At 42.9% G+C, this 13,774-nt stretch overlaps 1 protein-coding gene across 1 annotated transcript; it reads left to right on the top strand.

Annotated features, from left to right (window-relative positions):
- The first annotated feature begins 3,322 nt into the window (after positions 1-3,322).
- Positions 3,323-7,891, top strand: LOC146747440 (uncharacterized). The gene has a single exon (XM_085496639.1). It carries the CDS (start codon positions 3,323-3,325, stop codon positions 7,889-7,891), a length of 4,569 nt encoding a protein of 1,522 aa, XP_085352765.1.
- The last annotated feature ends 5,883 nt before the right edge of the window (positions 7,892-13,774 follow it).

Below are 13,774 nucleotides of genomic sequence, written 5' to 3'. Positions count from 1 at the left end.
AGGCAGTGTATGTTGTCATCCAGGCAGTGTATGTTGTCATCCAGGGAGTGTATATTGTCATCCAGGCAGTGTGCATTGTCATCCAGGCAGTGGGTATTGTAAACCAGGCAGTGTATATTGTCACCCAGGCAGTGTATGTTGTCATCCAGGCAGTATATGTTGTCATCCAGGCAGTGTATATTGTCATCCAGGCAGTGTATAGTGTCATCCAGGCAGTGTATGTTGTCATCCAGGCAGTGTGTATTGTCAACCAGGTAGTGCATATTGTCATCCATGCAGTATATGTTGTCATCCAGGTAGTGTATATTGTCATCCAGGTAGTGTATATTGTCATCTATGCACTGTATTTTGTCATCCAGGCAGTGTATACTGTCATCCTGGCAGTATATGTTGTTATCCAGGCAGTGTGTATTCTCATCCAGACAGTGTTTATTGTCATCCAGGCAGTGTATATTGTCATCCAGGTAGTGTATGTTGACATCCAGGCAGTATATATTGTCATCCAGGCAGTGTATGTTGTCACCCAGGCATTATATATTGTCATCTAGACAGTGTATACTGTCATCCAGGCAGTGTATGTTGTCGTCCAGGCATTGTATATTGTCATCTAGACAGAGTATACTGTCATCCAGGCAGTGTATGTTGTCATCCAGGCAGTGAATGTTGTCATCCATGCAGTGTATATTGTCATACAGCCAGTGTATATTCTCATCCAGTAAGTGTATGTTGTCATCCAGACAGTGTATATTGTCATCTAGACAGTGTATATTGTGATCCAGGCAGTGTATGTTGTCATCCAGGCAGTGTATGTTGTCATCCAGGGAGTGTATATTGTCATCCAGGCAGTGTGCATTGTCATCCAGGCAGTGTGTATTGTAATCCAGGCAGTGTATATTGTCACCCAGACACTGTATATTGTGGTCCAGGCTGTGTGTGTTGTCATCCGGGCAGTGTGTATTGTCAACCAGGTAGTGTATATTTTCATCTAGACAGTGTATACTGTCATCCAGGCAGTGTATGTTGTCGTCCAGGCATTGTATATTGTCATCTAGACAGAGTATACTGTCATCCAGGCAGTGTATGTTGTCATCCAGGCAGTGAATGTTGTCATCCATGCATTGTATATTGTCATACAGCCAGTGTATATTCTCATCCAGTCAGTGTATGTTGTCATCCAGACAGTGTATATTGTCATCTAGACAGTGTATATTGTGATCCAGGCAGTGTATGTTGTCATCCAGGCAGTGTATGTTGTCATCCAGGGAGTGTATATTGTCATCCAGGCAGTGTGCATTGTCATCCAGGCAGTCTATATTTTCATCCAGGCAGTCTATGTTGTTATCCAGGCAGTGTATATTGTCATCCAGGCAGTGTATAGTGTCATCCAGGCAGTGTATGTTGTCATCCAGGCAGTGTGTATTGTCAACCAGGTAGTGCATATTGTCATCCATGCAGTGTATGTTGTCATCCAGGTAGTGTATATTGTCATCCAGGTAGTGTATATAGTCATCTATGCACTGTATTTTGTCATCCAGGCAGTGTATACTGTCATCCTGGCAGTGTATGTTGTTATCCAGGCAGTGTGTATTCTCATCCAGACAGTGTATATTGTCATCCAGGCAGTGTATATTGTCATCCAGGTAGTGTATGTTGACATCCAGCCAGTATATATTGTCATCCAGGCAGTGTATATTGTCATCCAGGCAGTGTATATTGTCATCCAGGTAGTGTATGTTGACATCCAGCCAGTATATATTGTCATCCAGGCAGTGTATGTTGTCACCCAGGCAGCGTATGTTGTCATCCAGACAGTGTATATTGTCATTCAGACAGTGTATGTTGTCATCCAGGCAGTGTATATTGTCATCCAGGCAGTGTATGTTGTCATCCAGGCAGTGTATTTTGTCATCCAGGCAGTGTATATTGTGATCCAGGCAGGGTATTTTGTCATCCAGGCAGTGTGTATTGTCAACAATGTAGTGTGTATTGTCATCCAGGCAGTGTATGTTGTCGTCCAGGCAGTGTATAGTGTCATCCAGGCAGTGTCTATTGTCATCCAGGCAGTGTATATTGACATCCAGACAGTGTATAGTGTCATCAAGGCAGTGTATGTTGTCATCCAGGCAGTGTGTATTGTCAACCAGGCAGTGTATATTGTCATCCAGGCAGTGTATATTGTCATCAATGTACTGTATTTTGTCATCCAGGCAGTGTATACTGTCATCCAGGCAGTGTATACTGTCATACTGACATTGTATGTTGTCATCCAGGCAGTGTATGTTGTTATCCAGGCAGTGTATGTTGTCATCCAGGCAGTGTATGTTGTCATCCAGGGAGTGTATGTTGTCATCCACGCAGTGTATATATATACTGTCATCCAGGCGGTGTATGTTGTCATCCAGGGAGTGTATACTGTCATCTAGGCAGTGTATGTTGTCATCCAGGGAGTGTATGTTGTCATCCAGGCAGTGTATATTATCATCCAGGCAGTGGATATTGTCATCCAGGCAGTGTATATTGTCATCCATGCAGTGTATGTTGTCATCCAGGCAGCGTATATTGTCATCCAGTCAGTGTATGTTGTCATCCAGGCAGTGTATGTTGTTATCCAGGCAGTGTATGTTGTCATCCATGCAGTGTATATTCTCATCCAGGCAGTGAATGTTGTCATCCATGCAGTGTATATAGTCATACAGCCAGTGTATATTCTCATCCAGTCAGTGTATGTTGTCATCCAGACAGTGTATATTGTCATCTAGACAGTGTATATTGTGATCCAGGCAGTGTATGTTGTCATCCAGGCAGTGTATGTTGTCATCCAGGGAGTGTATATTGTCATCCAGGCAGTGTGCATTGTCATCCAGGCAGTGGGTATTGTAATCCAGGCAGTGTATATTGTCACCCAGGCAGTGTATGTTGTCATCCAGGCAGTATATGTTGTCATCCAGGCAGTGTATATCGTCATCCAGGCAGTGTATAGTGTCATCCAGGCAGTGTATGTTGTCATCCAGGCAGTGTGTATGTGGAGACTGTTAGTCTGACCTAATTAGACACCCACTGCTGTTGCCACACCCACAGTTATTTCAACCAATCACATCCCGGTGTTATTATTAGTAGTTTGTTTGTTGTTTCATTGTAACTTACATGTAATCGAGTGAAGTGAATAAACTGTTGAGTTATTGTTACCGCACGGTGAACTTGTCTTCTCGATCTCTCTCCGGGTTTCTACCCACAACCGACTCAACTCACGTGCCCTTGCGCACATTTGGTGCCGAGACCAGGATCAACGTACTTTGGAGGAAATTCTACAACGCATAGAAACATGGCAGAACGAGTTAAACATTCTGCAAGTAGAAGAGGACACCGTGCTCAAATGACGAGACAGTTACAAAAAGCCACTGACATCATGTCCAAAGATGACCCATTGACGCAACATGAAAAAGACGTTCTCATCGCAACGCATGAAGATATTACATCAAGATTGGAGCAGATCAGAGCATTGGATGAAGAAATTCTCAAAAGAGCCGACGAAACAGAGTTCGACAATCTATTTCTTGATGCAGACAACTACGTCATTGATATCAAAGAAAGAATCGTGGAGATAAGGAACTTCATCCAACGCGCCGATACACCAACAACGCCAACAACACAGACATCATCTGAAATGTCAAGCACGTCGTTCACAAGTAACAACTCAGCGTCCAGAAGACGAACTGTAAATCTACCTAAACTAGATCTCGAAGAATTTTCAGGTGATATTCTTTCTTGGCAAAGTTTTATCGACACGTTTGAAGCAGCTATAGACAAGGACGACATGTTGGATGAGGTAAATAAATTTCAATACCTACGAGCACATGTAAAGGGAGAAGCGGCTAAAGTAATCGAGGGATTACAACTGACAAACGAGAACTACAAACACGCCTTAGAATTACTAAAACGACGTTACGGACTGAAACATAAAATACGAAATGCATATATGAAAGCACTTTGGGAATTGCCAAAACCGTCTAATGACTTATCCTCACTAAAGTTTTTCTACGACAACATGGAGAGTTACAGAAGAGGCTTAGAAGCACTTGGGAAGAGCGAAGACTCGTACGGAGATTTCCTCATACCTATCATCCTAGAAAAACTTCCAGGAAATTTCCGTCGAATCATCACTCGCGACCATGGAACCGACGATTGGTCATTTAAAAATCTACGTGAATCTGTGTGTAAGGAGATCGAAGCAATGGAGGCTGGCGAAATCTCTAACAATTCCGTATCGTCTTTCGCCTACAACGAATCGCCTATGCGTAATGTACAGTTCTCTGCTCAAGCACTTCACACCAACACAAAAACTCGCAAACCAGATTGTGTTTTCTGCAGTAATTCACATCGTCCCTTCGATTGCACGAACGTAACCGACCATATGCAACGCTTCGAGATCATCAAAACGAAAGGACTATGTTTTAATTGTTTAAGCAAAGGACACTCTTCGCGATCTTGTCAATCTGTCTTTAAATGTCGGAAATGCGACAGCAAACACCACACTACGATTCATCATGCGTTCAAACAATCGCCAAAACTATCGAAACCAGACACTTCAAGCAATACCAACAGCCAGAAAATCCACGCTAATTCTGTGTCAACCGACCTTCAATCAACTAGCGGCAACGTACTTCTCAAAACGGCGATTACTCAAGTCTACTCGGATAAAGCATCGGCCGACGCAACAATCCTATTTGACGAAGGAGCTACAAGATCGTTTATCTCTGAGAAATTAGCCGAACATTTACACCTGACGCCAGACGGACAAACATCGGTCCAAATCTCCACCTTTGGCAATAAGAAATCTGCGCCGAAAAGGCTCAATTACGTAACGTTGACGGTAAAAACAACATGGGGCCCCGATATATCAATATCTACGTTAATTGTTCCTGAAATCTGCAATCCAATTAACAATCATATTTGTCCAGCTGTACTGAATTTACCGCACATCAAAGGACTCCAGCTAGCGCATCCTGCTGTAAACCATAAATATTTGAACATATCTCTTTTGATTGGTGCCGATCATTATTGGTCATTCGTGGGCGACAAAACCATCAAAGGCAACGGGCCGACCGCTGTTTCATCTCGTTTTGGTTACCTACTCTCTGGACCAACGTCACGTGATGCGTCATTCCCAACTGACGTCACCAGCTTTCACGTGAACGCATATTCACCAACTGACGATCCCGTAACTAAACTCTGGGATTTTGACACCATTGGCATTCGTGAACCTGCCAACACGGACTCTACTGATGACAAGGCAGACGAATTCGAAACGTTTTGCGAACAGAATATCGAACAACGCGACAAACAATACTTTGCCCGACTTCCCTGGAAAGAAAATCACCCGGTATTACCAACAAATAGGCGGATCGTCGAAAAACGAACACGTCATATGGTACGTAAGCTTCCATCCGATTTACTTCCTGTTTACGACCGTATTATAAAGGAGCAAGAACACCGTGGGTTTATTGAACGACTGGACTCCGATAATCCGAATCAAGGGCACTACCTTCCTCACCATGCCGTCAAAAAGGACTCCCCCACTACACCAATTAGGATTGTCTATGATTGCAGCTGCAATACTTGTCAAACTCCGAGTCTTAACGACTGTCTCGATAAGGGTCCCATGTTACTTAATGATTTAGCAGGTATATTGCTAAGATTCCGTACGCATCCGATAGCCTTGGTCAGTGATTTGGAGAAAGCATTTTTACACGTGGCTCTTCATGAAGAGGACAGAGAATTTACAAAGTTTCTATGGCTTTCGGATCCGACCGACACAGAAAGTGACTTTATTGTCTTCCGTTTCTCATCTGTTCTTTTTGGATCAGTCGCCAGCCCCGCCATTTTAAATGCTGTTATTCGAAAACACCTACAAATGTTTGACACTAACACCGCCAGGGATCTACGCGAAAATATATATGTCGACAACGTTCTAAGTGGTGCAAAGAATGACGTCGATGCTATTTCGTACTACAACGACGCCAACGATTTGACTACTTCCGCTGGGTTCAATCTCCGTTCGTGGTCAACAAACAGTTCTCTATTGCAAGACATCGCTAGGAAGGACGGAGTTTTACTCGATGACAATAACCCATCATTACTTGGTATGAAGTGGAATACAAATACAGATACTATCGGCTACAAATCGTACGAACACCAACCTACCGAGAAGATAACTAAACGAGAAATTGTTAGACGTACGAATTGTTTGTTTGATCCACTCGGACTATTAAATCCGGTTCATGTAAAAGCCAAAATATTTATACAGACATTATGGAAGGAGAATCTTGAATGGGATAAAGAACTGCCGACACATTTAACGAACACTTGGTCGAAAATTGAAACGGACTTACGAAATGCATCCAATATCACCGTTCCACGCCTGTACACTAACGCCGAGGAAACGAACTCTTATAAACTCGTATGCTTTGTGGACAGCAGCACTAAAGCGTATGGTGCATCTGTCTATCTTGTATCAAACACATCGGCAAATCTAGTCATGGCCAAATCCCGAGTTGCACCAGTGAAAGACATCACCCTACCACGACTGGAACTTATGGCAGCTGTGTTAGGAACAAGACTTACAAAATTCGTTGAAAACCAACTATCTGCACGCCTTCATATTGAGGAGAAAATTCTCTTCTCGGACAGTCAAATTGTATTAAGCTGGATTAACAGCAAAGCTAAATTACCGGCATTCGTCAGACATCGCATCGAGGAAATTAAATCGTTTTCATTCAGGGACTATCGATACATTCCAACAACTCAAAACCCCGCCGATCTTTTGACAAGAGGAATAACTACAGAGCAGCTCAACAATTCTAAACTTTGGTGGCATGGCCCGAAATGCGTACATAACAACGTTCTGAATAAGAAAACCCCAACATGTACAACTGATGAACAGATCGAGCTTCACGATTCTACTGAAAACGCTGACAAAGTCAACACTGACATCATCGGTCAAACCAATGCTGGTTTGGACACTGTCAGTACTACCGGCATTGGTCAAATTGTTGATATAAATCGATACAACTCTTTACAAAAGTTAAATCGTATTACCGCGCTTGTTTTAAGGTTCGTCGATAACATCAAAAAACCTGCACAATCTCGAAATCTGAATGAGTTAGCAGCGAACGAAATCACGCAGGCACAATCAAAATGGGTAGTATATGTACAGAAGACGCGTTATCAAAAAGAACGTGAATTCCTACAAGTTGAAAATAACAAAGCCTCGCCTTTAATTCGACAACTTCGTTTATTTATTGATAAACAACACGTCATCCGCTGTGGTGGTCGTCTACACAATGCGCCCATTGGAGACAATGCTAAGTTTCCAATTTTAATACCTCCTGATCACCAGTTTACGAATTTACTAGTTCGTGATGCCCATGAAAGATCACTACATTCCGGACTACAAAGTACTGTCACGTTATTACGTCAAACATACTGGATTACAAGGATTAGAGCTACCGTCAAGGCGTTACTACGGAAATGTGTAATATGCAAACGTGTTACCGGACGTTCTTACATGAAACCAATCACCGCCCCTCTGCCTAACTATCGCACCCAGAAATCTGAACCCTTTCAGGTTTGTGGCATTGATTTCACTGGTGAACTTTACGTTAAACGGGAAAATGGCGGCGAGAGAAAATGTTACATATGTCTCTTCACGTGTGCTAATACCAGAGCAATACACTTGGAATTGGTTCAAGATTTATCAACCGATAGTTTTCTCCGCGCTTTTCGACGTTTTGCGGCGCGCAGATCTCTGCCTACACGAATCGTTTCCGACAACGCCACGACCTACTTATCCGCCGCTAAGGAAATCAACGATCTGTTCAACACCCGCAAGTAAAAGCCTTCCTTGCAAACCATCACATTCAGTGGACATTCATTCCAAAACGCGCTCCTTGGTGGGGAGGTTTCTATGAACGCATGATTGGTATGACAAAGAACACGTTAAAGAAAGTACTTCGTCGCGCATTCGTCACAATGGATGAAATGAATACTATATTGTGCGAAATAGAAACAACAATAAACAACCGTCCGATAACTTATGTTTATGGTGACGACGCAGAGGCGACTCCCCTCACCCCAGCTCACTTACTCCATGGCCGTACGTTGAACACATTGCCACATGTAACTATCGACATGGAGGAACTCATCGATCCGACGTACGAAACAAAGGAAACTCTCCATAAACGTGCCACGAAGCTCAGTGAAACTATGGATCGACTTTGGAAAAAATGGGAGTTAGAATATTTATCAGCACTCCGAGAACGACATGAACGACAAAAAACCGGGAAATTAACAAACGCGATCAAGTCTGGAGACGTTGTACTTGTACATTCAGACAACAAGAAACGTACGTTATGGGATTTAGCCGTGGTCGAGTCTCTTATAACAGGAAACGACGGTATAACTCGCGCTGCAAATATCAGAACGCGTAACGGTAAAACAAATCGTCCTATTGTGAAACTATATCCTATTGAAGTCTCTACGGATAATATGCAATGCTTGGACACTGATAATATACAAATCTTGGACACTGATAACAATAGACATATTAACGATTCTAATGACACACGTACTGCTAATGTTATTTCTAATCGGCCTCCACGGCGTGAGGCGAACATCAGAGCCCGACAAAGAATTAGGGATTGGATTAATGACTGGTCAGGTCCTACTTCTTAAATCGAACATTTTGATGACTTGATTTGTGCTAGTTACCGTTTAATTTTAAATTGTTTAGTTCGTATTCTTTTTGTGAACATCAACGTTGTTATTCTATTATTCGCTTATATTTTTTATGTTTTATTCGATTTTCTAGTGATTTGTTCGTTACTACAATGCATGTACATGTAGTATTTATTTCTGCCGCCGGGAGTAATGTGGAGACTGTTAGTCTGACCTAATTAGACACCCACTGCTGTTGCCACACCCACAGTTATTTCAACCAATCACATCCCGGTGTTATTATTAGTAGTTTGTTTGTTGTTTCATTGTAACTTACATGTAATCGAGTGAAGTGAATAAACTGTTGAGTTATTGTTACCGCACGGTGAACTTGTCTTCTCGATCTCTCTCCGGGTTTCTACCCACAACCGACTCAACTCACGTGCCCATGCGCACAGTGTATTGTCAACCAGGTAGTGCATATTGTCATCCATGCAGTGTATGTTGTCATCCAGGTAGTGTATATTGTCATCCAGGTAGTGTATATTGTCATCTATGCACTGTATTTTGTCATCCAGGCAGTGTATACTGTCATCCTGGCAGTATATGTTGTTATCAAGGCAGTGTGTATTCTCATCCAGACAGTGTTTATTGTCATCCAGGCAGTGTATATTGTCATCCAGGTAGTGTATGTTGACATCCAGCCAGTATATATTGTCATCCAGGCAGTGTATGTTGTCACCCAGGCATTATATATTGTCATCTAGACAGTGTATACTGTCATCCAGGCAGTGTATGTTGTCGTCCAGGCATTGTATATTGTCATCTAGACAGAGTATACTGTCATCCAGGCAGTGTATGTTGTCATCCAGGCAGTGTATATATATACTGTCATGCAGGCGGTGTATGTTGTCATCCAGGGAGTGTATACTGTCATCTAGGCAGTGTATGTTGTCATCCAGGGAGTGTATGTTGTCATCCAGGCAGTGGATATTGTCATCCAGGCAGTGTATGTTGCCATCCAGGCAGTGTATATATATACTGTCATCCAGACAGTGTATGTTGTCATCCAGGGAGAGTATACTGTCATCTACGCAGTGTATGTTGTCATCCAGGGAGTGTATGTTGTCATCCAGGCAGTGGATATTGTCATCCAGGCAGTGTATATTATCATCCAGGCAGTGGATATTGTCATCCAGGCAGTGTATGTTGTCATCCAGGCAGTGTATGTTGTCATCTAGGCAGTGTATATTGTTATCCAGGCAATGTATGTTGTCATCCAGGCAGTGAATATTGTCATCCAGGCAGTGTATATTCTCATCCAGGCAGTGTATATTGTCATCCAGGCTGTGTATGTTGTCATCCAGGCAGTGTATATTGTCATCCAGGCAGTGTATGTTGTCATCCAGGCAGTGTATATTGTCATCCAGGCAGTGTGTATTGTCATCCAGGCAGTATATGTTGTCATCCAGGCAGTGTATATTCTCATCCAGGCAGTGTATGTTGTCATCCAGGGAGTGTATGTTGTCATCCATGCAGTGTATATTGTCATACAGCCAGTGTATATTCTCATCCAGTAAGTGTATGTTGTCATCCAGACAGTGTATATTGTCATCTAGACAGTGTATATTGTGATCCAGGCAGTGTATGTTGTCATCCAGGCAGTGTATGTTGTCATACAGGGAGTGTATATTGTCATCCAGGCAGTGTGCATTGTCATCCAGGCAGTGTGTATTGTAATCCAGGCAGTGTATATTGTCACCCAGACACTGTATATTGTGGTCCAGGCTGTGTATGTTGTCATCCGGGCAGTGTGTATTGTCAACCAGGTAGTGTATATTTTCATCTAGACAGTGTATACTGTCATCCAGGCAGTGTATGTTGTCGTCCAGGCATTGTATATTGTCATCTAGACAGAGTATACTGTCATCCAGGCAGTGTATGTTGTCATCCAGGCAGTGAATGTTGTCATCCATGCAGTGTATATTGTCATACAGCCAGTGTATATTCTCATCCAGTCAGTGTATGTTGTCATCCAGACAGTGTATATTGTCATCTAGACAGTGTATATTGTGATCCAGGCAGTGTATGTTGTCATCCAGGCAGTGTATGTTGTCATCCAGGGAGTGTATATTGTCATCCAGGCAGTGTGCATTGTCATCCAGGCAGTGTATATTTTCATCCTGGCAGTGTATGTTGTTATCCAGGCAGTGTGTATTCTCATCCAGACAGTGTATATTGTCATCCAGGCAGTGTATATTGTCATCCAGGTAGTGTATGTTGACATCCAGCCAGTATATATTGTCATCCAGGCAGTGTATGTTGTCACCCAGGCATTGTATATTGTCATCTAGACAGTGTATACTGTCATCCAGGCAGTGTATTTTGTCATCCAGGCATTGTATATTGTCATCTAGACAGTGTATACTGTCATCCAGGCAGTGTATGTTGTCATCCAGGCAGTGTATGTTGTCATCCAGGCACCGTATGTTGTCATCCAGACAGTGTATATTGTCATTCAGACAGTGTATGTTGTCATCCAGGCAGTGTATATTGTCATCCAGGCAGTGTATGTTGTCATCCAGGCAGTGTATTTTGTCATCCAGGCAGTGTATATTGTGATCCAGGCAGGGTATTTTGTCATCCAGGCAGTGTGTATTGTCAACAATGTAGTGTGTATTGTCATCCAGGCAGTGTATGTTGTCGTCCAGGCAGTGTATAGTGTCATCCAGGCAGTGTCTATTGTCATCCAGGCAGTGTATATTGACATCCAGACAGTGTATATTGTCAACCAGGCAGTGCATTTTGTCATCCAGGCATTGTATATTGTCATCTAGACAGTGTATACTGTCATCCAGGCAGTGTATGTTGTCATCCAGGCAGTGTATGTTGTCATCCAGGCAGCGTATGTTGTCATCCAGACAGTGTATATTGTCATTCAGACAGTGTATGTTGTCATCCAGGCAGTGTATATTGTCATCCAGGCAGTGTATGTTGTCATCCAGGCAGTGTATTTTGTCATCCAGGGAGTGTATACTGTCATCCAGGCAGTGTATACTGTCATACTGACATTGTATGTTGTCATCCAGGCAGTGTATGTTGTTATCCAGGCAGTGTATATTGTCATCCAGGCAGTGTATGTTGTCATCCAGGGAGTGTATGTTGTCATCCACGCAGTGTATATATATACTGTCATCCAGGCGGTGTATGTTGTCATCCAGGGAGTGTATACTGTCATCTAGGCAGTGTATGTTGTCATCCAGGGAGTGTATGTTGTCATCCAGGCAGTGGATATTGTCATCCAGGCAGTGTATGTTGCCATCCAGGCAGTGTATATATATACTGTCATCCAGGCAGTGTATGTTGTCATCCAGGGAGTGTATACTGTCATCTACGCAGTGTATATTGTCATCCAGGCAGTGTATATTGTCATCCAGGTAGTGTATGTTGACATCCAGCCAGTATATATTGTCATCCAGGCAGTGTATGTTGTCACCCAGGCATTGTATATTGTCATCTAGACAGTGTATACTGTCATCCAGGCAGTGCATTTTGTCATCCAGGCATTGTATATTGTCATCTAGACAGTGTATACTGTCATCCAGGCAGTGTATGTTGTCATCCAGGCAGTGTATGTTGTCATCCAGGCAGCGTATGTTGTCATCCAGACAGTGTATATTGTCATTCAGACAGTGTATGTTGTCATCCAGGCAGTGTATATTGTCATCCAGGCAGTGTATGTTGTCATCCAGGCAGTGTATTTTGTCATCCAGGCAGTGTATGTTGTCATCCAGGGAGTGTATGTTGTCATCCACGCAGTGTATATATATACTGTCATCCAGGCGGTGTATGTTGTCATCCAGGGAGTGTATACTGTCATCTAGGCAGTGTATGTTGTCATCCAGGGAGTGTATGTTGTCATCCAGGCAGTGTATATTATCATCCAGGCAGTGGATATTGTCATCCAGGCAGTGTATATTGCCATCCATGCAGTGTATGTTGTCATCCAGGCAGCGTATATTGTCATCCAGTCAGTGTATGTTGTCATCCAGGCAGTGTATGTTGTTATCCAGGCAGTGTATGTTGTCATCCATGCAGTGTATATTCTCATCCAGGCAGTGAATGTTGTCATCCATGCAGTGTATATAGTCATACAGCCAGTGTATATTCTCATCCAGTCAGTGTATGTTGTCATCCAGACAGTGTATATTGTCATCTAGACAGTGTATATTGTGATCCAGGCAGTGTATGTTGTCATCCAGGCAGTGTATGTTGTCATCCAGGGAGTGTATATTGTCATCCAGGCAGTGTGCATTATCATCCAGGCAGTGGGTATTGTAATCCAGGCAGTGTATATTGTCACCCAGGCAGTGTATGTTGTCATCCAGGCAGTATATGTTGTCATCCAGGCAGTGTATATCGTCATCCAGGCAGTGTATAGTGTCATCCAGGCAGTGTATGTTGTCATCCAGGCAGTGTGTATTGTCAACCAGGTAGTGCATATTGTCATCCATGCAGTGTATGTTGTCATCCAGGTAGTGTATATTGTCATCCAGGTAGTGTATATTGTCATCTATGCACTGTATTTTGTCATCCAGGCAGTGTATACTGTCATCCTGGCAGTATATGTTGTTATCAAGGCAGTGTGTATTCTCATCCAGACAGTGTTTATTGTCATCCAGGCAGTGTATATTGTCATCCAGGTAGTGTATGTTGACATCCAGCCAGTATATATTGTCATCCAGGCAGTGTATGTTGTCACCCAGGCATTATATATTGTCATCTAGACAGTGTATACTGTCATCCAGGCAGTGTATGTTGTCGTCCAGGCATTGTATATTGTCATCTAGACAGAGTATACTGTCATCCAGGCAGTGTATGTTGTCATCTAGGCAGTGTATATATATACTGTCATGCAGGCGGTGTATGTTGTCATCCAGGGAGTGTATACTGTCATCTAGGCAGTGTATGTTGTCATCCAGGGAGTGTATGTTGTCATCCAGGCAGTGGATATTGTCATCCAGGCAGTGTATGTTGCCATCCAGGCAGTGTATATATATAC

The sequence above is a fragment of the Saccoglossus kowalevskii genome, chromosome 3 (genome assembly GCF_978046115.1).
Source record: "Saccoglossus kowalevskii chromosome 3, keSacKowa6.1, whole genome shotgun sequence".
Lineage (NCBI taxonomy): Eukaryota > Metazoa > Hemichordata > Enteropneusta > Harrimaniidae > Saccoglossus > Saccoglossus kowalevskii.
This window is presented reverse-complemented; position numbering and strand designations above follow the sequence as displayed.

Coding starts and splice junctions, on each gene's coding strand:
- LOC146747440 (XM_085496639.1), top strand. CDS start 3,323: ATGGCAGAACGAGTTAAACATTCTGCAAGTAGAAGAGGACACCGTGCT.